We start from the raw sequence: 23,812 nt of genomic DNA, 5'->3' as shown, positions 1-23,812 counted from the left end.
AAACTCTTATGGAAGCTCACATTCTGTTTTTTTCTGACCGTGGTAGGAATGCCTGATGCGACTCCTGTCCCCCTGTGGCACCATCAGGTCTGTGGAGCTGCAGAGGAAGCCGGAACTTGCTGAGAACCGTAAAGAGAACAAGTCTAAGTATTTTCACCCCAAGCCCGTTCCGGTAGGTCTCCAAGTGCCAGGCTCCACTGGAACGGGGCCAGGAAGTGTGGGGCCTGGGTAAGGTTGGGTCAGCAGTGGGACACACGGGCCCTAGGCTAGTCTCTGCAGTGTGTGTTCAGGAGGCTGTCAAGGTGTCTGGCATCTTCTGTTGCGTAGTGTTAGAGGTCAGTGACTGCTTTCTGTCCTTCAGGGCCTCCAGAGTCCCTGCCTGCTTTCCATTGAGTAAGCTTCCTCCTCAGAACCAGGGTCTTCCTCTCCAGGAGTCTGATTCTCCCATGTCTCTGTAGGTCCCTTGAGTCGCAGGGAAGTCTGACCTCGGGTGTGTACCTTGTCTGTGCACGCTAAGCTAAGCCCCACTTCCATGAGCCTGCTGTAGCCCAGGGTGAGCCGAAGCTAGAAGAAAGGCCCGGGGGTGTCTGCTCAGCTTCGTGGCTCAGGATCAGCCCAGCACCAGCACTGTCTCCCATGATCCAGGGCAGGTGTGGGGACCTTGTGTCAGACATGGGAGGGCTCCACACACTCTTGACATCTCTCTCCCCTCAACCCTCAGGGCTTCCAGGTAGCCTATGTGGTGTTCCAGAAGCCTGGTGGAGTGGCAGCTGCCTTGACCTTGAAGGGCCCTTTGCTGATCTCTACAGAGAGCCATCCCGTGAAGAGTGGCGTTCACAGTCAGTACCGCTGGCAGTGCCCAGCACTCCTGCCTAGGCCCTGGGTTGGTGAGGAGCACTTTATGGGACAGGGTCTGTGAATGCCACAACCCGCACCCCTCTCCTTGAGGAGCAGCCTTGGCTGGCAGGGCTGTGTCAGGGTCACATCAGAAGACAGCCTGAACTTTTGGTACCAGGTGAAAGGTGAAGAAGGCCCAGCCTGCTGCCACTAGAATGTTCTTAGAATCCCAACCTGGGCCATATGTCTCCAGTCTCTGGGTCCCTACGTCAAAGGATCATAATTTTCTCTTCCTGGACATGGCCTGGATGTCCAGTCTGAGACAGCCATTCCTCTTGTCCCCTCCCTCAGAGTGGATCAGTGACTACGCGGATTCTGTGCCAGACCCTGAGGCCCTGCGGGTCGAGGTGGACACGTTCATGGAGGCCTATGACCAGAAGATAGCCGAGGTAGGGCTCCAGCATGACCCCAGGTGTCACCCGTGTAGCTATGGGAAGGTAGGGTTACAAGTTTTATGCTGTGGCTCTCATGAGATTGGAGGCAGTGGTCTGTCTGGGATACTATGTGGAGTCTAAGTTGAATCCTGGGCCATCTGGCTGGGTGACATGGAAGAGGGGTCAGGAGGGCCAGCAGGCACTGTGAGTGCAGTAAGAGGAGGCAGGCCGTTCCAAAGCCTTCTCGCTGGCTGGGGACACTCTTACTGCCAAGCCTCGCCAGTCACCAGGCCTTGTCTGTGCAGGAGGAGAATCGGGCCAAGGAGGAGGAAGGCGTCCCTGACGAGGAGGGCTGGGTGAAGGTGACCCGCCGGGGCCGGCGGCCTGTGCTCCCCCGGACAGAGGCAGCCAGCCTGCGGGTGATGGAGAAGGAGAAACGGAAGCGTGCCCGCAAGGAGCTGCTCAACTTCTATGCCTGGCAGCACCGCGAGACCAAGATGGAGCGTAAGCCGTGGGCCTGGGGCAGGGAAGGAGGAGTACCGTAGGGTTAGTGGTCAGAGTCTCTACTCGAGGCACCGGCCCTGGGACCTGCCAGCCTCCAGCAGCAAGGGCTCTGACTGCAGAGCACGGGAGGGGAGGGCACATGGAGGGTCTGCGTCAGTGCTCCGTGTGGGAGCACCCCCTATGCTGCTTCCCTGGCTGGCGCAGCGGCGGACCTGACCGTCCCTCGGCCCTCTTTCCCCTTGTGGTGGTCAGAGGACAAGTCTCCAGGTGGTCTTTGCTTTCCACCGCTTCACCTGGAGCCGGGCTTCTCTCCGCTGCTCTGTCGGCCCCTCATCGCTGCCGTGTCGTGCTGGGATTATGGGAGGCTGCTGTGGCTTCCTGTTTGTTGGGGTGATGAGGGATTGTTTTTCCCATTTTGTGGTAGGGTCTCACTGCAGCCCAGGCTGACTTGGTGGAACTCACTCTGCAGCCTAGGCTTGTCTCACACTTACAGTGATCCTCCTGCCTCTGCCTCCCAAGTGCTGGGATTATAGGCATGCACCATCACATCCATCTTTTTTTTTCTTAATATTTTATTTATTTGAGAGAGAGAGGCTGAATGGGTGCACCAGAGCCTGCAGCCACTGCAAATGAATTCCAGATGTATGTACCACCTGTGTATCTGGCTTACATGGTTACTGGGGAGGCGAACCTGGGTCCTTGGGCTTTGCAGGCAAAATGCTGTAGCCACTATGCCATCTCTCTAGCTCAGGCTGACCTGGAATTCACTGTGGGGCCTCAGGGCAGCCTTGAACTCATGGCGATCCTCCTACCTCTGCCTCCTGAGTGCTGGAATTAAAGGCATATGCCACCATGCCAGGTGATTGTTGGTTTTTTTGTTGTTTTTTGGCTTTTTGAGGTAGGGTCTTGCTCTAGTCCAGGCTTATTGGAATTCACTATGTAGTCTCAGGGTGGCCTTGAATTCGCCGTGATCTCCCTACCTCTGCCTGCTGAGTGCTGGGGTGGAAATTATTTAAGTGGGGTCTGGGATTCTGCATGGGCTTGGTGGCGGGTGCTTTATCCACTGAGCCATCTCCCCAGTCCTTTTCCTCTTTCTGGTTTTTATCTCAAAAATACAGACCTCTTAAGCCAGGCATGTGTCCCAGCCTTGCCTCTGAGATGGCCTGCGTGTAATCAAGAACTCAGGCCCGCTTCCTTGCAGGACCCCAGTACTGGGAGCAAGGGGTGGGCATGGAGAAGTGCAGAACTGCCCTGGGAAATAAGGGTGGGGGGCGCTGCCAAGAGGGGTAGCTCCTGCACAGGTGGGCCGTGTGACCTTGTCCTGTATCCCCTCACACCCTCAGACCTAGCGCAGCTGCGAAAGAAGTTCGAGGAGGACAAGCAGAGGATTGAATTGATGCGGGCCCAACGCAAATTCCGACCCTACTGAACCAATGCAGTGTGGGACCGGCGAGAACACAAGACTGACAGGCGTGTGCCTCCCGGGAGCAGAGGCTGAACTCCGAGGAGCAGACGCTCGCCTGAGAAGCTGCTCTGTCCACCAGGCCTGCCTCTCTGTTCAGTGGAAGCCGTTGGCCTTTGGGGAGCAGCCCCTCCTCTCCTGCCTACAGACATGCCCCTGAGGAAAGCAGACGGCTTCCTCCGTGTCCTCGGCCTCCACAGAGAAGCCCCTGTTGGCAGTGAAACGGCCTGAAGAGCAGTGAGGAAGTTAGCTTTTATTCCCCCCCTGCTGCTTCAACCACCAGCAGCTCACTAGCTACCAAACAGCCCCCGGGTCTAGACACGGTTCTCTTGAAGTCACAGATGTAAGAGTCAGCAGCTCCGCCTCAGGATCCTCTGCTGCCCACCTTGTGTTCAAGACCACCAGAAATGTGCCTGGCAGGGCTGGGGCGCTCGGAAGGCGAGTGGAGCTGGAAGCACAAGGTCTCTGAAGCCGTAGCTCTGGGATCCTGTTAGCTCTGCAGGAAGCAGCTGGTGATGCCAGCCACAAGGTGGGGCTCATTCATATGCACGCAGCGACTGCCGGGGATTTGCACATACTGGAACCTCTGGAGAAGGGCATGTGATGAGGTGTGAGCAGAAGGATGGGTGCTGCTTACTGAGGGTTCCCCCACTGCTTACTGACGGTGGGCCCGGGAGCTACAGGAGCAGGTTTCAGACTTGCCCCACTGGGAAAGAACGCCACACAGAAGGGCCGCCTTTTGTAATGACAGCATGTGTGCAGCCGCCGCCAGGACCTCAGCAGGCTCACAGCCGCGGCACAAGCCCACTCCCACCCTGTGGCCATCACCCGCTCAGGGCTGGAGCTGGGAGTGGTGGAGGCAAGTGGACTGCTCTGAGAGGGGTACCACTGAGGGCAGAGATGACAATAAAACAGATTCTGCCAACCAAAGGTTTCTTTCCTGGACTCTGATTACAGGTCTCAGGTCCCCGCGAAGACCTGCCAGCTCTTAGGGGTCTGGAGCTGGAGCCAGCCCGAGAGCCCAGTGTATGAGAAGGGCCAGGTCAGGTGGGAGCTGCACCCTTCACCTCTTTTAGGACAGAGCTCAACGTGTCCTTCACGAAGAGCAGGGACTCCTTTTTGTCATCATGTTTTCTTCTCACCTCATAGAATCCTTGTGTTGCTCTGGGGGGAAAAAATGGGGTGGACTGGAGAGAGAGCTTAGCATTTAAGGCACTTCCCTGCAAAGCTAAAGGACCAAGGTTCGATTCCCCAGGACCCATATAAGCCAGATGCACAAAGTGGTGCATCCATCCTCTCTCCCTCCCTCCCTCTATCTGCATGTAACTCTGTCAAAGTATTAAAAAGAAAAGTTGGGGTGTCTTCTGGGACTGGCTCCCCACAATGCCCTCTGCTTTGCCTGGGTTTCCCATAGCTGGGTACTGAGATTCAGTCCCTTGGTGCTCACGTTCCTTAGAACTGGCCACAAACCAGGCACAGGTAAGATGGGGATGGGGCTCAGGACCTTCTTGCAGTGAGAGCGCAGAGCGCTGCCCTGTGATCTGAACAGGTCTTAAGCCCAGGCTTTTTCACTGTTCGGCTCTAATGAAGTATAATTAACACTGCAAAACTCACTCCCGAAAGTGCAGGGCTGTTTTGTTTCTCTTTGAGACAGGGTCTCATATTGGAGTTCAAGGTGGCCTTGAACTCAGCCTTAGTGATAAAGTGTGAGCTACCCTGCCTGGTGGCCCTGCGGTTGGGTGTCCTTACACGTGTTAAGTTGAAGGTAATCAACTCACTACTGCTGACCACCCTGGCAACAGCCCGTTACAGAGCATCAAGATATCAGAATCAGGGCCAGAGAGATGGATTAGCAGTTAAGTGCTTGCCTGTGAAGCCCAAGTACCCCGGTTTGAGGCTCGATTCCCCATGTTAGCCAGATGCACAAGGGGGCGCACGCATCTGGAGTTCATTTGCAGTGGCTGGAAGCCCTGGCATGCCCATTCTTTCTCTCTCTCTCTCTGACTCACTCTCTCTGCCTGTATCTCTCAAATAAAAATAAAATAATTTTAAAAAAAAGATATCAGAATCAAAAAATAAAACGTGGGATCCTGGTGTGGTGGCGTACTTCTTTAATCCCAGCACTCGGGAGGCAGAGGTAGGTGGGTCACCGTGAGTTCACAGCCACCCTGAGACTACACAGTGAATTCCAGGTCAGCCTGGACTACAGTGAGACCCTACCTCGAAAAACAAAACAAAAATAGGTGGGCTGGGGAAATGACTGCTCAATTAAGGCATTTTCCTGTGAAATTTAAGGACCCCAGCCCCAGGTCCCACGTAAACCAGGTGCACAAGAGGACACATGCGTCTTGAGTTTGTTTGCAGTGGCTGTAGGCCCCGGCATGCCCATTCTCTACCTCTTTCTCAAATAAATAAATAAAAACATGGGCTGGAGAGATGGCTTAGCGGTTAAGCACTTGCCTGTGAAGCCTAAGGACCCCGGTTCGAGGCTCGGTTCCCCAGGTCCCACGTTAGCCAGATGCACAAGGGGGCGCACGCATCTGGATTTTGTTTGCAGAGGCTGGAAGCCCTGGTGTGCCCATCCTCTCTCTCCCTCTATCTGTCTTTCTCCCTGTGTCTGTCACTCTCAGATAAATAAAAAAAAAAAAAAAAAAAAAAACATGCCAGGTGTGGTGGCACACGCCTTTAATCCCAGTACTTGGGAGGCAGAGGTAGAAGGATCGTGGTGAGTTCAAGGCCACCCTGAGAGTACATAGTGAATTCCAGGTCAGTCTGGGCTAGTGTGACCCTACCTTAAAACACTGCCTCCCCCCCAAAAAAATTATGCATCAAGCTCACTGCCACTGCCCAGCATCAAGGGACAGCCAACCAGACCACTGCATAGTGCCAGCCCAGGAAGAGTTTAAGGTTCCCAGTGCAGGTTCACTGAATGCATGTTGCTTCCTTGCCCTGGGAAAGTGGAAACGTCTGACATAGAACCACTGCCAGGCAGATTTCCCAGAGACACGCGGTGAAGGCTGTTCCGTCTACTCACTTGATCAGCAGCACACGGGCTTGCAGGCATCTGACAGAGTGCACGAATAGCTCCTTGCTGATGAAGTCAACAGTGTTTTCTGCCTGCAGAGACAGCACCAGGGTCAGTTCACGCCACACGGCATCCGGTTCATCTGTTAGGGCAGCTGAGTTCTGGTGAAGCCACCTGGGCCACCCACCCCTGGGACAGCCCAGTGTCCACCAAGTCACTTCTTCAAGACCTCTGAAACTCCCGTGGGCCAGTTCTGCCATCTCCCCAAATTTGTTCTTCCCTCTTGGCTCATGGCCATCCAGAGTTCATCACCTTATCATCATCCTTCAAACTGAGTAGCTTGGGTTTCTAGACCTGATGGCAGGACGGAGGAGCAGCCCCGCTGGCCCTTTCCTAGTGCCCAGTCCAGCCAGCAAGGGCTCTGGACTCGCAAGCAGCACCCACAACCTTCAGGAGACTTCCCATGAGAGAGAAATTTGGGGGCTGGAGAGATGGCTTAGCGGTTAAGCGCTTGCCTGTGAAGCTTAAGGACCCCGGTTCAAGGCTCGACTTCCCAGGAGCCATGTTAGCCAGACGCACAAGGTGGCACATGCATCTGGAGTTCGTTTGCAGTGGCTGGAGGCCCTGGTGTGCCCAATTCTCTATCTGCCTCTTTTTCTCCCTGTCTCTGTCACTTTCAAATAAATAAATAGCATATATCCAAAGGACTCATCTCATTTCCTTAGAAGTACATGCTCAACCATGTTTATTGCTGCTCAATTTATAATAGCTGGGAAATGGAACCAGCCTAGATGTCCCTCAACTGATGAGTGGATAATGATGTGGCACATTTATACAATGGAGTTCTACTCAGCAGTAAAGAAAAATGAAGTTATGAAATTTGCAGAAAAATGGATGGACCTGGAAAGGATTATACTAAGTCAGGTAACCCAGGCCCAGAAAGCCAAGCGCCACATGTTCTCTCTCATATGTAGATACTAGCTACAGATGATTGGGCTTCTGAGTGAGAAGGAAAATACTTAGTAGCAGAGGCCAATAAGTTAAAAAGGAGACATAAAGGGAAGAGAAAGGAAGGGAAGAGGGTAAAGAGTGAGTCCTCAGCACCGGCACCCTGACGGCCTTGTCATGACCATTGAAAGCCCTAAACCTGCAGCCACTGTAGGTATAACTACTGGTGTGAACTGTGTGCTAGATGCAGAACTAGTAGGAAAATAATCAACTTCTCTGCTGGATCACATCTTTAAATGACATCTGGATTCACTGAATTAAATTTAAAAAAATATTACAGTTGGGCTGTGCCTCTGGACAAAGAGCTTGTGTTAGTCTGTGCCAGAAAAGCTTAAGAGCACCTATCCCAAGAGTTCTTGAACTCTTAAGCTTCTCAACACAGTGACAGAAGCCCGTGTGTGCTGAATGGATTCATTCAAGGAAGCTCCTGTAAGGCCTGACACCATGAAGTCATCACACTCAGTGCTCCTTGCTCACCGTGATGGAACAGTTCCTCTGGAGGCTGAGGATATGACTCAGTGGCAGATCACCTGCTCAGCATGCTCAACACCTTGCGTTCAAACCTAGCACCCCCAAAAAGAAAAGGAAATTCTCTAGCCATGACACACACACACACACACCATCAAAAATTTACTCCAGGGGCTAGAGAGATGGCTCTTGCTGGCCTGGGTTTGATTACCCAGTACCCATGTAAAGCCAGATGCACAAAATGGCACATGCATCTGTAGTTTGTTTGCAGTGGCAGGAGGCCCTGGTATGCCAATACACTCATACATAAATAATTTCAAAAGGCTTTAAAAATTCATGCCCTGTCCTCCTCAGACTAGAATGCCCTTTGTGCTTTCTTTTCTTTCTCCTTTTTTTCTTCTTAAGACGGGCTCACTTTAGCCTAGGATGATCTGGAACTCACTCTAACCCCAGGCTAGTCTCGAACTCCCTAATTCAGCCTTTCCAGTGTTGAGACTAACAGCATGTGCTACCATGCCTGGCTTTTCGGGTGCTTTTTAAAAACATGTATTTATTTATTTGAGAGAGGCTGATACAGAATGGGCGCCAGGGCCTTCAGCCACTGCAAACTCCAGATGTGTGTACTGGGGAATTGAACCTGGGTCCTTCAGGTTTTGCAGGCAGGTGCCTTACCCGCTAAGCCATCTCTCCAACCTTCAGGTGTTTTCTTAAATCACAGGTTGCCATGCCACGTGACGCACGAGGCCCCGACGGTCTTTCACACAAGTTCCTGTGTAGGTGGGACAAAGCACTACTGGCTACCACACACAGGACACAAGGGGACCTGCATATTAAACTCTCGGACTTCCAAAAAGCCAAATAACTTGGTCAAAGCCAACAACCAACAGGAGATGGCGCCAGGACACAGCCGCTGGCCTTGCTAAACACTCCTCTAGACCTGGGGCTGTCTGGCTAGAGGGTGCAATCAGACCCTCAACTTCATTTTAAGTAGTCCCTAGGCAAGAATTAGGGACATTACCTCTGCTGCAAAGGCGTGTGCCCTAGTGTGCGTCTGCGCAAGGGCAGCGCCAGGCCATCTCTCCGTGAAGGCCCTTACAGGCCAGCCACGTGCCTCCATGTCCTCCCCACATCTCTTTTCAGCTCCTCTCGGTTTCATTTCCTGGCTTGCTTTTTTAAAAATATTTATTTATTTGAAAGAGAGGAAGAGGCAGAGAGAGAGAGAGAATGGGCGCACCAGGACCTCCAGCCACTGAAAACGAACTCCAGATGCATGCGCCCCCTTGTGCATCTGGCTAACGTGGGTCCTGAGGAATAGAGCCTTGAACCAGGGTCCTTAGGCTTCATAGGCAATCGCTTAACCGCTAAGCCATCTCTCCAGCCCTAAAAAGTTATTATTATTATTTTTTTTTTTTTTTGGTTTTTCGAGGTAGGGTCTCACTCTGGCTCAGGCTGACCTGGAATTCACTATGTAGTCTCAGGGTGGCCTCGAACTCTCGGAGATCCTCCTACCTCTGCCTCCCAAGTGCTGGGATTAAAGGCATGTGCCACCACGCCTGGCTAAAAAGTTATTTTTAAAAAGGAAAATTTATTTGTGAAAGAGACACACAGAGACAGAAGGTGAAAGTGACTATGGGCATACCAGGGCCTCTTGCCACTGCAAAGAAACTACGAACACTTAAAAAAAAAACCTACAAATTAAAAACTAAAATTATGGGGACTGGAGATGGTTTAGCACTTGCCTTTAAAGCCTAAGGACCTGGGTTCAATACCCCAGTACCCACATAAAGCCAGACACACAGTGGTGCATGTATTTGGAATTTGTTTGCAGTGGCTGGCGGCCTGGAGCACCCATTCTCTCCTCTCTCTCCTATTCCTGTCTGCTTGCAAACATTTATTTTTTGGGGGGGAGGGGCAGGTTTGAGGTAGGGTCTCACTCTAGCTCAGGCTGTCCTGGAATTCACTATGTAGTCTCAAGGTGGCCTTGAACTCATGACAATCCTCCTACCACTGCCTCCCGAGTGCAGGGATTAAAGGCATGCGCCACCACACCTGGCTTTAAAAATATTTTTTAAAAAATAAACAAAATAGCCAAGTGTGATAGCACATGCCTTTAATCCCAGCACTCGGGAGGTAGAGGTAGGAGGATCACCATGAATTCAAGACCACCCTGACACTACACAGTCAATTCCAAGTCATCCTGGTCTAGAGTGAGACCCTACCTCAAAAAATGCAAAATAAAAATAGGGCTGGAATGATGGTTTAATGGTTAAGATGCTTGCCTGCAAAGCCAAAGGACCCAAGTTCAAGTCTCCAGTACCCATGTAAAGCCAGATGCACAAGGTGGTGCATACATCTAGAATTCATTTTCAGTGGCTAGGGGGCCCAGTGTGCCCATTCTCTCTCTCTGCCCCCTTTCTCAAATAAATAAATAGGAAATAAAATAAAATTATGGCAAATAGGTCTGAAGATATGGAGCACTTGGCTTGCCCTGTATGTATGAAGCTGTGAGTTCAACTCCTCGCCTCTCCCTGACTGCCTCTCTTTCTGTCTCACTCCATATGTGTATAATATATATATATGTGCACATATATATGTAATATAGATATATATACACTCATTTTATTGATTCTGTTGTTCTGGAGAACCCTGACTAGTATACCACCCAACTGCACATAAAACAGCTAAACTGACAAATGTCATTGTGGTGGTTTGATTCAGGTGTCCCCCATAAACTCAGCTGTTCTGAATGCTAGGTTCCCAGCTGATGGAGATTTGGGAATTAACGCCTCCTGGAGGCAGTGTATTGTTGGGGGCGGGCTTATGGGTATTATAGCTAGTTTCCCCATGCCAGTGTTTGGCACACACTCCTGTTGCTATTGTCCACCTTATGTTGGCCATGGGGTGATGTCCTCTGCTCATGCCATCATTTACCCCTGGCATCATGGGGCTTCCCCTCGAGCCTGTAAGCCAAAATAAACTTCTCCCCCCCCCCACAAGCTGCTCTTGGATGGGTGATTTTTACCAGCATTGTGGACCTGACTGCAACAGTCATACATGTATTTTCAATGTATTAGGGAGAGCCCCCAGGCAAGCCGTGAAGGAACTCCAAAGACAGCAGCACTTACCAAGGAGATCCTCCGGTCTTTGTTCAGCACCAGACCTGGAGAGAGCACAGGGCGTGGCGTCAGTGTCACTTCATCACGGGAAGGGGCCTACCTCAGCGTCCCTGGGAAGTCCCAGTCTTTTCACCCACGATTCATTTCTTCCACCTGCGCTGGTGGGAGCTGCACCTGATGTCAACCAGCCCCAGACATCTGTTGGAGCAGAGGCTGGCCAGTGCAGCCAGCTGTGTGCCTCACCAGGTCCGGGGCTGGGGTGGGGTACAGGATGATGGTAGGAACAATTGGCATCACACGCCTCTCATCTAAAAAGCTTAAAATGTCCATCTGGGGCTGGAGAGATGGCTTAGCGGTTAAGCGCTTGCTTATGAAGCCTAAGGACCCCGGTTCGAGGCTCGATTCCCCAGGACCCACATTAGCCAGATCCACAAGGGGGCGCATGCATTTGGAGTTCGTTTGCAGTGGCTGGAGGCCCTGGCACGCCCATTCTCTCTCTCTGTCACTTTCAAATAAATTTAAAAAAATAAACAAAAAATTTAAAAAAATGTCCATCTGTGTGTTTAAATAAGGTAGTAGTAAATAACAAAGGATCAAGCCATTCCTTGTGGAAGAAAAACTGAGTGAAAGACATGTTAGAGGAATAGAGAGGCCTAAGCACCAGCAGCTTCAGGTGGCATTGTCCCTGTAAGATGGACAGCCCAGCCCAGCCAGGAAGGATGAGCACTTAGCCCCGCCCCGCCCGGCCACAAGGACATGGCCCGGAGTCGCTGCTGGACAGAGCGTGGGGGAGGGGAGCGGGGCACCTCCTGCTGCGTTGTGGATACTGACAACCTGGGCAGCTGCTGGATGCTGGCAGGGGACGGAGAAATGAACTGTGGGGACCTGCTTCGGTGGGGGCCGAGCTACAGGTGTGAACATGGCTAAGAAAGGCCCTCCTACGAGTCTGCCCAAACGCAGCCTGCACAGCCATCCCTCACCTGGGCCTCTCAGGTGGATTTCTCTCCATTACAAGTTTTTTGTTGTTGTTGGTTTGTTTTCTTTTTTGCAAGGGGGAAAGCGGGGAGAGTGCTATGGTTCAAACTCAGGGCCTTGGACACGCCAGGCAAGACTACCATTGAGCTACATTCCCAGGCTCCACTGCACTTTATAGCTCAGTGACACTGATGTAGCATGACCACTGTTTCTTCCCTGTGCTAGAAAGGGAAAGAGGGCTAGAGCGATAGCTTAGTGGTTAAGGCGCTTGGCTACAAAGCCTAAGGACTCAGGTTTGATCCCCCAGGACCCATGTAAGCCAGATACACAAGGTGGTGCGTGCATGCATCTGGAGTTCGTTTGCAGTGGCTAGAGGGCCTGGTGTATCCATGCTCTCGCGCTCTCTTTCTCCGCTTTTGTTTGTTTGTTTGTTTGTTTGTTTTCCCTCCCCCGTCCCCGAGGTAGGGTTTCACTCTAGCCCAGGCTGACCTGGAATTTACTATGGAGTCTCAGGGTGGCCTCACAGCAATCTTCCTACCTCTGCCTCCCGAGTGCTAGGATTAAAGGTGTGCACCACCAAGCCCGGCTTGCTCCTTTCTTAAATAAGAAATAAAGGAAGGAAGGGAGAGAGGGAGGGAGGAAAAGAGTGAAGAGTCCCCAGGCCTTCAAGCATGGGTTGAATGAGGACAGGTCCAGGAGGAGACATTTGAAAGAATGGGTGCACTCCTTCTGGCTTAATTGGTGGTAAAAAGACAGGCCCATGCGGACAGACATGATGTAGGCAGCTCAAGGTCTGTAGGAGTGGCTCGGTGGTGAAGTGCATGCCCAAGGCCCTGGTTTCCATACCCAGCACGGGAGAGAGAAAAAGGATGTCAGCCAACAGAGTCAGCCAGGAAAAGTTAATCGGATCCAAACCCCATTCCACACAGGATAGCAGTATCCAATGTGTTAAATATTTTAATGGAAATATATGAACCCCCAAACTATCAGAATCAAGCACAAGCTCTTAAACGATTCAGATTCCAGAAACTATAAAAAGTCATGTATCCCTATTGGACTTTTAAATACAATGCTAGTTGTATTTAACTCGTTTAATAAAGAACTTTTTAAGCTGGATGTGGTGGTGCATGCCTTTAATCCGAGCACTCAGGAGGCAGAGGTAGGAGGATCACCATGAGTTCGAGGCCCCCCTGAGACTACAGAGTGAATTCCAGGTCAGCCTGTACTAGAGCAAAACCCTAACTCGAAAAATTATTTTAAAAAAAAAGAACTTAAAAAACTTTTTTGTTTACTTTGTTTATTTTTCTTATTTGAGAGAGACAGATGGACAGACAGACAGAGAGAGAATGGGCGTGCCAGGGCTTCCAGCCACTGCAAACGAACTCCCAATGCATGTGCCTGCCACCTTGTGCATGTGACTCATGTGGGTCCTGGGGAATCGAGCCTCAAACCAGGGTCCTTAGGCTTGACAGGAAAGCACTTAACTACTAAGCCATTTCTCCAACCCCAAGAACTTTTTTTTTGTTGTTGTTTTGTTTTTCAAGGTAGGGTCTCACTCTGGCCCAGGCTGGCCTGGAATTCACTATGGAGTCTCAGGGTGGTCGTGAACTCACAGCGATGCTCCTACCTCTGCCTCCCGAGCGCTGGGATTAAAGGCATGTGTCACCACGCCTGGCTTAAGAACCTTTTTAATTCACCAAAAAAACAAAACATGTATCCAATAATACTTCTGCATTGCAAGAGAGGACAGGAGCCATTGGAAAGCAAAGTCAAGAGATAAGTGACAACTTGGGGGTAAGTGTTTGTCATTCAGGTCCCCAACAGTCCCCTGCCCGTCCCTTTCCTTTTGCAGTCCTCGAAGTGCATGCTGGGCAAGCACTCTACCACTGAGCTATATTACCCAACCCTTAAGCTTCCATTTTTTTATTTATTTACGACAGACAGAAGTGGCATTCCAGAGTCTCTAGCCACTGCAATCAAATCCAGACACACCATCGTGTGCACATGCATGGTCTCCTGTGCGTGTGTCACCTTGTGCATCTGGCTTACACAGGTTCTGAGGTGCCAGACCTGGGCCCTTACGCTTCATAGGCAAGACCTTAACCACTAAGCCATCTCTATAGCTCTCCAATTAAAAAAAATATATACATTTATTTATTTGAGAGAGAGAACGGGTGTGCCAGGGCCTCTACCCATTGTAAACTCCAGGCGCATGTGTCCCCTTGTGCAGCTGGCCATGTGGATATTGGGTAATGGGACCTGGGTCCTTAGGCCTTGCAAGTAAGCACCTTCACCACCAAGCTCTCTCTCTAGCCCTTAAATTTCCATTCTTTATAAATTTCCAGGTCTCGGGTATTTTGTTATAGCAACAGACAGCAGCCAGGCACGGTAGGGGCTGCATTTAGTCCCAACACTTGGGAAGCTGTAAGTGCAAGGCCAGCCTGGACTACAGAATGAGGTCCAGATCAGCCTGGACTAGAGTCAGCCCTACATCAAAGAAAACAAAAATTGATAAGTAAATAATCAAAAACAAAAGCAACGGAAAGCAGAGTAAGGCAGATGTGGAAAAGCTTAAAAGGAAGGCTGGCTAGAAGTGAAGCGATGGACAGGAACGGGAAGACCCTCCCTCAGCAAGATTGTTCTAGTCCTGTGATTTTTTTTTTCCCCTTGTTTTTTCGAGGTAGGGTCTGACTCTAGTTCAGGCTGACCTGGAATTCACTATGTTTTCTCATGGTGGCCTCAAACTCATGGCGATCTTCCTACCTCTGCCTCCTGAGTGCTGGTATTAAAGGCATGCGCCACCACGCCAGGGTGCCTGCAATTTTTTTTTTTTAAGCATGTGATTTAGCACCTGCTCAAAAAAAAAAAAAGTAATATTAAATTAAAAACAAAAACAAAATAATGACTTGGCTGGTGCCTCTGCAACCCGGGGGATGTTCAGGAAAGGGAACAGAGTGGGGGTGGAGGTGCCAGGCCTCCCCACTGGAGAAAAGCAATGTGGGAATATAGATGCGGCTCTCGGAGAAAGAAAGCAATTAGGGAAACATTAAGGAAAGCTATTTTCTGTAATTATTAGGTTTTTCCCTCTAATTAGAGATTATGGAGCTCTTAGATGATAAATTTAGATGATATATGTAATGCTTAATTGTTGATAGAAGTTCTAGCCAGGCATTTGTGACTCAGAATGCTTAGAGGACCATGTAATTGGGAGATTTTCTGGTTGCTACACTCTAGGATCACCTTGGCCTCATGGATCCAACGCAGAGGCCTCTGGACCGCCCTGGGCTCTCCCCAGCCCTCTGGCCAGATGACCCCTCCCTGCCCTGACAGGACAAGAGCCCGCTCGGGCCGGTGCCTTCCTCCTTCCAGGCCTGGGCTTGGGATGCGAGGGTGTGAACATATTTCCATAAAGGGGTTCTCTTGAGAGTAGGGTGATTCTCGAGACACTAGAGAACCCCCATAACAGTTTTCTCTGCCTTGAGCCCCCCACACACACCTGATCACATCCTCTTGCCCTTCCAAGCAGCAGCTGCCACACCGCGTAAGCGCCACACTGCACGCGAGTCCTCACCTGCTTTTCTGGGGACTCCCCACTAGACAGGGCAAGAACTGGGTCTTCGCTTCTCCGTATTTCTCAGAGGTAGGGGCTGGGCACGAACTATTCGGTTAGATTCCTATCCCATGGATACCAAATGGCCAAGGGGTTGTTCTAACTAATCTTGCCCTATTCCCTTAACTTCCACAGGACGCAGCAGTTAGTAAGGAGGAAGGGGGCACAGGCTGCACCTGAGCCAGGACCCCACACAAGCACGTTGTCACTTATGCTGATTTAGCCAAAGGTTAGGAATCCCTGAAAAGGTACAGGAAACATACACTTTCTAGTAAAGTTTTCAGTTTAGATCTCAGCAGAGTACCAGAATGCTTCCCCGCTGGCCACAGCCAGGAATTAAAAGACCAAGGGATTTCTGTCCCTAGGATCTCTGCTGGGACGCCTATTCCTCACTTCCTGGCTCCTGAGTCCAGCCCCACCCAGCTTCTCACTGCTCTTCCCCACAGCTGCCAGACAGATTATTCTAGAAGGTGATGCTGCCATGCTTTTCTCTTCCTCCACCTGAAGGCACAGCCGCAATGCCTCAGCATGGCCCAGAGCGCCTCCCTATCTTGTCCTTGGAAGACTCTAGGGTGCGGCCTCCTCCAACCCTGTGCCAGCCTCTCCTGTGACCTACGCACTCAGCACCTGAGAAGTGCTCTCACACGTGGGGTGTGGGCACGGGCACCTGTGCTCTGCACAGCAGGCATGGGCATTATCTCCTGACCTCTCTCCCTCCTCCTTCAGGCTGAGTTGCCGAGTGGTGAAGGTGTCCTCGAGCGCACAGCGTCCTACGCCAGCGGTCTTCTCTCCTCACCAGTGTGGGACAATTCCATCTCAAGACATGGGAGCAGGCCGGGGAAATGGCCCAGTGGTTAAAGGTGCTTGCTTGGAAAGCCTGCCAGTCTGGGTTCAATTCCCCAGTAGCTCCCCCCTACCCCGCAAAGCCAGTGCACAAAGCAGCATGTGTATCTGGAGTTGATTTTCTTTTTTTTTTTTTTAAGATTTATTATTTTTACTTATTAGAGACAGAGAAAGGGAGATAGAGAGACATAGAGAGAATGAGCATCCCAGGGCCTCTAGCCACTGCAAACAAACTCCAGATGCATGCGCCACCATGGGCATCTGGCTTATGTGGGACCTAAAGAACTGAACCTGGGTCCTTAGGCTTCGCAGGCATGCACCTTAACCGGCAAGCCATCTCCCCAGCCCTGGAATTCATTTTCAAGCAAGTACTGAGCAATCTCCCCAGCCCTAGAGTTCATTTTCAGCGGCAAGAGGCCTTGACATGCCTATTCTCATTGCATTCTCTCTCTCTCTCTCTCCCTCCATTCCTCACACATATATATATATTGTTTACTTTTATTTATTTATTTGAGAGTGACAGAGAGAGAGAGAGAATGGGCACAACAGGGCCTCCAGCCACTGCATACGAACACCAGATGCATGCAATCTCTTGTGTATCTGGCTAACGTGAGTCCTGGGGAATCCAGCCTTGAACTGGGGTCCTTAGGCTTCACAGGCAAGCACTTAGCCACTAAGCCATCTCTCCAGCTCAAATATATATTTTGTAATAAAGATAATGTGAGACTGGACATGGTGGCTCATGCTTTGCTTTTAATCCCAGCACTCGGGAGGCAGAGGTCGGAGGATCACTGTGAGTTCAAGGCCACCCTGAGACTACACAGTGAATTCCAGGTCAGCCTGGGTTACAGTGAGACCCTGCTGCAAAAGAAAACATAAAAAAAGAAGGAAGAGGTATGTGTGGGCCATTCATTCCCTAAAGACAGGCTTCCAGGGCTCCCTAGTAAGAGGATGCCTGTCTTAAATCTCAGTGATCCCTAAGACACCTTCAACCAGTAGCGCCAAAGGAGTAAAAATTGCTAAATAGCTCCTGATCCCTAGAGAAAGAATGGGCCTAGGCTGCACGGGTGAAAAGCCAATGGACAACACAGTGCAGACAGACACCAGCTCGGACCTTCTGGGCCCTTCTAGGTCCAGTCTCCAGCCCAGTGCCCGCCACGCCCCCCAGCTCCCTGCTGTCTCCAGGCTTCCCATTAGGTCCCAGCCACTGCAGGCCTCGTTCGCGTCCCCTCCTTGCTGACTCGGCAGGGCTCCCTGGGCGGGGAGGGGGTCACTGCTATGTTCACCCCGTCACTCGGCCCCAGCCTCTACATGGCGAGAGCAGGAAGAGGCCCACTGTTTTGCCCCCAGAGTAAGGTTGCAGACATGTTGCCCATGCGAATGGATGAAATAACCGCCCCACCCTGGATGGAAAGAAGGCCCTAGATCCTCTCTGGCCTCTGTTTCCTCTTTTGCAAATAAAGAAACTCCCGGTGAGACAGGCAAGCTCCTGCCCATTTACAGATGGTCCATTCCCTGGCCTCTGCATCCTCCTGCCTCTGCCCGGGGGTTGAGAAGCAGACTGTGGCTGGGCACAGGGGCTCTCTGACCACCACAAGGAGGCCCAGTCATCCAGGGAAGGGGAGGGAACGCGGGCATCTTTCCAACTGCGCCCTCCCTGTCTCAGATGGGGTTTCCCGAGGTTCCAGAAGCCGAGGCCAGCAGTGGGCACAATGCCAGTGCACTCTGGCTGGTGGATGCTTGTAGGGAATGCAGAATGGGTTGTTAGATCTCCCAGTTTGTCAAAAGCAACCAGAAATCTCTGCTCTTAACACAAATGCTTTCTCTTTTAAATTTGAGTGACCTGTTCAAAGGCTCCCTGTGCCAGGTGTTTCTGTTCAACTGAAAAGGCCGGACCAGTCGGCTTGCAACCTGAATGCTGCTGGGTTTGTGACGGCGATTTGAGCTTCCCCGGGTACTGGGGGAAGTTTCCACAGCCAGAGACTGGCGTGGCGCTGTCATTTTGTCCCCTGGGAGCCCAGGCATTGCTGGATCCTCCCTCCCCATTCCTGCTAGATGCAGAACACCTCCATCTAGAGTGTGTGTATGTGTGTGTGTGTGTGTTTTTCTTTGTTGTTGTTTTTCTTGTTTATATGAGCCAAGGTCTCACTATGTAGTCCAGGCTGGCCTTCACCTATCTTCCTGCCTCGTCCCCCCAAGTGCTGGGACTAGGCTTTATGTCAGCATTGGGCTATGGGCTGGGATATCTGCATCTAGATGAGAACATATAGAAGGCTGGACCTCTTGGAGATCTGTCGCCGTCCCAGAGCACGTGCCAGGTCAGTTCAAGCCTGGGAGTTCTCTTTGACCAGAAGTGGAGGCCTGTGTCTAACCCTTTATCTACTTTGCTCTGATCAGAGGTGGCTGTTTCCATGAGCCACTGATCCAGACCCGAACATTGGAAACAGCAACCAGGGGTCTGGAGAGATAGCTTAGCGGTTAAGACACTTGCCTGCAAAGCCTAAGGACTTAGGTTCAATTCCCCAGGACCCACATAAGTCAAATGCACAGGTGGCGCATGTGTCTGGAGTTTGTTAGAAGTGACTGGAGGCCCTGGAACCCCTGTTCTCTATCTGCCTCTCTCTCTCTCAAATAAATTAATAAGTATTTTTTTTAAGAAAAAAGAAGAAAATAAAAATAGTTAGAAGCCATACCACATCTAACTCTACCTGTTTTGATAACCTCTTTTTTGTTGTTTGTTTTGCCCTTTTTTTTTTTGAGGCAGGTTTTCACTCTAGTCCAGGCTAACCTGGAATTCACTGTGTAGTCTCAGGTTGGCCTTGAACTCACCGTGATCCTCCTACCTCTGCCTCCCAAGTGCTGGGATTAAAGGTATGTGCCACCACACCCACTCTGTTTTTGTTTTTTTTTTTTTTTTTTTTGAGGCAGGGTTTCACTCTAACTCAAACTGACCTGGAATTCACTATGTAGTCTCAGGGTAGCCTCAAATTCACAGCAATTCTCCTACCTCTGCCTCCCGAGTGCTGGGATTAATGGCATGCACCACCAGTAACAATCCACTGGGACAGGGACAATCCACAGCAGCGTGAACAGTGAGTCCCTTACCTGTACCCACCTTGGTGGTTCCTCTCTGCAGGAGGAGTTTCCCACACTCCTCACTCACATGAAAATTGTTCTTCAGGAACCTGGGGGAGACAGAAGGATGCTGAAGGCCCTGGTTCAGCCCGGGGCTCCCAGGGAAAGGAGAAGAGGCAGCTGGGTGTGGAGATCCTAGCCTTTGGGAGGATGAGTTCAAGGCCACCATAAGCTACAGTGAAACCTTGTCTCAAAACTAAATGATAACTAAAAACAAAGGCCCAGGATGTGGTTAAGTGGTAGGTTGATAACCCAGTATGCTTGAGGCCCTGGGTTCAATTCCAGCCCAAGAAAGAAAGGGGAGTTTGACACATGGCTTAAGTGGTTAAGGCGCTTGCCTGCCAAGCCAATGCGGTGGCTTCCAGGACAGAGGAACAAGCTAGGCGAGGAACCAAGCAGAAGTAGAGACATCAGCAAGGTGATAGGGAATACAGCTACAGGTACAAGGAGCTGAAGGTTGGTGTCTACAGGGAAGAGGTGTAGGAGATGGTGTGCCTGCTTGAGGGAAGATGCCCAAGCCCTGAGGGCATGGGAAAGAGAGGGGCGTCCACAGCCAGGGTGGAAGGAAAGGCGGAAGAACGTCCCCACCCGTGCTTTCTTTCCAGGCCTGCCCAGAAGGGCAGGTGCTCAGGACACTGTTGTAAAGAGGAGAAGGAGGAGGAGGATCGCCTCCCTGCCTCAGAGGGTTTCTTCGCAGGGCACATGTTCCCGCAGGCCCCCAAACTGCCCACTGCAGCTGTGCCCACCCCTGCAGCATCTCCTCTGGGCTGAGCACGCTCGCCGGCTTCTGGGAGTCCTCCGCCTGCAGCAGGCGCTCTATGGCTCTCCGCTTGTAGGTTAGTATATTCTCCATTTCCTAAGGAGTCGGCCACAGTTGGTGGAGGCTCCCAACCCCTCCGCCGGCCCTGCCCTCGGCTCTCCGCCCTGGGAAGCTCGCTCGCTCGGTGCAGGGGCCACACTTGCTAGGCAGCCCGGGCGCAGCTTTGATGGCGAGGGGCATCTGCCTCCGTTAACTTCCCCGGGGTCCCACAGTCAGCAGAGGGCAGAGCAGGTTGTAAGACTGAGGGAGGGGTCTGCTTGCAGCTACTGGCAGAAGTAGCTGCAGAAGTCGCATTTTTCCATCAGCCACACTCAGGTCTGCAGTACCCCCAGCACAAAGGGACTGTGTTGTGTTGTGAGCGCTGTGGCCTCTCTGGGCTGTGTGGCCCAGAAACTCCTCAACCTACAGGCTCCTTCCCTCTTCTGCCTTTTACCATTTTACAATCTACAGATTTACCAGCATTCTCGGCAGCCCAGACCACACCTAGGGCTTCCAAAGGTTCCCACACCCTTATCCCTGATAGCCCAGGGGCACAAGAGGCACAACACTGTCCTTTGTGACGATCCTTGGCTCCCTTATCTACCATCTGCCACCTCCCAGTGTCCCCCAAATCCAAGGATCCCCGGTGGGAGCCAACACAAAGAAAGCCCCTTCTTACGTTACAATCCAAGATGAATGGTATTGAGTCCAGCAAGACGAGCTTGTCCACCATCTCGGGGAACATGCAGGAAAACTGTGACGGGACACCAAAGGGATTGTGACTGGGAGGGGACAAGGTAGGCTGGGCCTTTCCCTGGGGACTCTAATGTTTCTTTAAACTTCTTTGAGGGTGGGAGAGGGGTGCTGACCAAGCGTCCAGAGCCAGGATCTGCTGTCCTTTTCTTTGAGCTTGCCCCCCTCAGCCCCAGCTGCAGACCCCAGTGACGCTAGATTCCAAGGGTCTGGGTGACGGGTGACACAGAAACTTTACCAGGAGTCTTGCTCTATCCCAGGCTGACCTGGAACTCACTCTGTAGTCCCAGACTGGCCTGAAACTCACAGCCATCCTCCTACCTCTGCTTCCCAAGCGCTGGGATTAAAGGTGTGTGCCACCATGCCCTGCCCCGAATCTCCGCTTTGATACAAACTTCCTCACAATGAGCAAACTGCTAGGCACTGGCTACTGAAGTTCATGTGAGGAAGCCCCTCTTGTCCCATGCCCCTCTTGCTCCCATTCCAGAAGCCTCTGCCAGCTACTCACTGTGCCACCCACAATGCCACCTGCAAGACAAAAGAATGGTCGTTGACGTTCCCTTGCAACTCTTTCCCAGCTCCCAACAATCTCCTCAAAGCTGATTCTCAATGGATCCCCCATTCCCAGGCTGGGGACAGCTCTTCTCTGCATCTCAAACTCAGGACCCCTCCCTGGGCCACAATGGGCCTTCATCAGACAACACTCACAAGGCCACCCCTCCCTCAGCAGGTTGGCAAACAGCCACCTTCAAGCCATGTGTCTCTGAAGCCAGAGGGGACAGTGCGTTAAGAAAAGCATTTGAGGACTCTTCTTTCTCCTTACAGGGAAGGGAAAGGCGCCACAGTGCCAACTCCTCTCACTCCGACAGCCCCCCACAGAACAAGTCAGGCCCCGGGCAAAGCAGACTCACCAAAGCTGTGGCCAATCACAGAGAACTGAGTCCACTTCAAGGCTGAAAACGGGCAGCGAGCCTGAAGGTTTGTACTGTGAAGCCTCTCCCTGTGCTCTTTCCTGAACTTTGCAAGTCCCTCCCCTCACCTGTGGGACCCTGTGGAGACCAGCTTAGGGGCCAGGCTTCTCTGCTGAGGGATCCCACTGGAGGAAGCTAACTGGCAGAACTGGGGTCAAAGCACAGGTACCCATTCCCTGACCAGCGTTGCCATCTAGATACACACCCCACTCCAAGGATGGGGGGGTCCCAGAATCTCCCTCCTCCCAGGACACCCACCCTGCCCCTTGCTCACCTGCTACCACCCTTCGGATCTCACTCACAAAGTTTTGGAAGTAGTATGTGAAACCTGGGCTGTAATGGGACGAGAGCCCGTGACCCCCAAAATCCATGGCCACATAGTGAAAGTCTATGCAGAGATGAGGGGGAAAAAATAGAGGTCTGCATCATATTTTCTGCCCTTTTCACTCCCATTCCTTGCTCCCCTCCCAACACACAAGTGGCTTTTTGGTCCCCAGTCCCACCTTGCGGGAGAAGAGGGATGAGTCTGTCAAAGGAGTTGGCATTGTCCTGCCAGCCGTGCAGACAGAGAACCGGGTGGCCCTGCGCGGAGCCCCAGGCTTTGGCAGCAATGTGGCCCCAGGGCACGGCCAGCTTCAGCTCTGAAAGCAGACCTGAAAGGCAGAGCGGGCCCCTCCCTCACTTGTTCACTCCAGAACCCAACAACTTCCTGGGCCTCTCATCTATGCTTCTGCCAGCCAGTGTGCTTGGCATCAGCACCACTGACCCCGAGCCCCGAGCCTCGCCAGACACTTCCTGCTGCGGATGTGCAGGTCCTCTGGGTAGGGAAAATCCCAGCAGTCTTTTCAGCATGTACCCTAGGGCAGGACCTGAAAGAGTGGGTTGAAAACTGGCTGGCTGGGACCCTGCCACTTGTTGGCCATATGACCTTGGACAAGCTCCTAAAACCTCTCAAGAGGCTAGAGAGTTGGTTCAGTGATTAAAGGTGCTTCCTTGCAAAGCCCGATGGTCTGGGTTTGGTTCCCTAGTACCCATGTAAGATAAAAGCATCAAGTGGCACATGCATCTGGGTTTTGTTCATAGTGGCAAGAGGCCCTGCTGTGCCCACTCCCCGCCCTCCCCTTGCAAATCAATCAATCCAGCCACTGCAAAGGAACTCCAGGCACAAGTGCCACCCACGGCTTACTTGGGTACTGGGGAATCCAACCTAGGTCCTTAGGCTTCGCAGGCAAGCACCTTAACTGCTGAGCCATCTCTCCAGCCCTCCACCGAATATTTGGCACCCTGTGTAACCGAACCCTTGGAAGGGAGTACCGACATTTTCTAAGTCTCCAGCGACGGTGCTGAGCACTTCACACATGCCCAGTCCCCACACACTCATCTGTCTCACTTCACAGGGGAGGAAACGGCACGGGGGAGGTAGAACGTGCCCACCCCCCCTCCCCCACAGGGGAGCGGTGGAGAAAGAACCTATGCAGTCGTGTGACTCTGCGCGGTGTTCCCTGGGACCAGCTCAGGTCACCTCCGTGCGACCTCAAGTAGACATGCGCATACTGCTTTACTCTGGGGGGCTCCTCCTGCAACCCCCCCCCACTCCCCGGGCTGGCTCTGCAGGCTTATTTTGAGGTCATGATTGATCTTTTCCTCCTATTATGATGGTCTTGTGTAAGTAGTGTCAGAAGACAGAGAAGGGACACCCAGGAGAGGACGCGACAAGTGTCGCCTCCCGTCCACCCAGTACCCTCCTCCACCGGCCCAGAAGCTGTGTAGGCGCGTGGGTGCCCCCGCGGGGTGACTGCCTCGTCCCACCCAGGCCTAAGGGTCCCTGCGGGGCATTTTCACCCATCGCTCGGTCCCACGGCGCTCTGCGCT

At 52.0% G+C, this 23,812-nt stretch overlaps 2 protein-coding genes across 2 annotated transcripts in view; one reads left to right on the top strand and one right to left on the bottom strand.

Annotated features, from left to right (window-relative positions):
• Positions 1-4,167, top strand: part of Rrp7a (ribosomal RNA processing 7 homolog A) — a 9,965-nt gene extending 5,798 nt beyond the window's left edge. The window contains exons 3-7 of the mRNA XM_004650362.2: positions 47-172; positions 722-839; positions 1,189-1,286; positions 1,577-1,775; positions 3,119-4,167. Coding sequence (XP_004650419.2) covers positions 47-172; positions 722-839; positions 1,189-1,286; positions 1,577-1,775; positions 3,119-3,204 — 627 coding nt within the window. The 3' untranslated portion in view covers positions 3,205-4,167. The remainder of the gene's footprint in view (positions 1-46; positions 173-721; positions 840-1,188; positions 1,287-1,576; positions 1,776-3,118) is intronic.
• Serhl2 (serine hydrolase like 2) lies at positions 3,449-23,812 on the bottom strand. Its single transcript, XM_045153468.1, has 12 exons — positions 23,783-23,812; positions 22,444-22,593; positions 22,215-22,328; positions 21,881-21,922; positions 21,478-21,497; positions 20,896-20,970; positions 20,164-20,273; positions 19,388-19,467; positions 10,864-10,898; positions 6,272-6,354; positions 4,305-4,401; positions 3,449-3,823 (listed from the first exon to the last, which is right to left on the bottom strand). The coding sequence occupies exons 1-12, from the start codon at positions 23,784-23,786 to the stop codon at positions 3,728-3,730; spliced, it is 906 nt and encodes a 301-aa protein (XP_045009403.1). The 5' UTR covers positions 23,787-23,812; the 3' UTR covers positions 3,449-3,727.

Source organism: Jaculus jaculus, chromosome 6 (genome assembly GCF_020740685.1).
Source record: "Jaculus jaculus isolate mJacJac1 chromosome 6, mJacJac1.mat.Y.cur, whole genome shotgun sequence".
In the NCBI taxonomy this organism is placed as follows: domain Eukaryota; kingdom Metazoa; phylum Chordata; class Mammalia; order Rodentia; family Dipodidae; genus Jaculus; species Jaculus jaculus.
The sequence above is the reverse complement of the archived record's forward strand: the minus strand, read 5'-3'. Positions and strand labels throughout refer to the sequence as shown.

Excerpts from the sequence above, each read along its gene's own strand:
- Serhl2 (XM_045153468.1), bottom strand. Across the intron at positions 22,329-22,443 it reads CATCCCTCTTCTCCCGCAAG|ACTTTCACTATGTGGCCATG; the intron begins GTGGGACTGGGG and ends ATCTCTGCATAG. Across the intron at positions 21,498-21,880 it reads TGTGATTGGCCACAGCTTTG|GTGGCATTGTGGGTGGCACA; the intron begins GTGAGTCTGCTT and ends TTTGTCTTGCAG.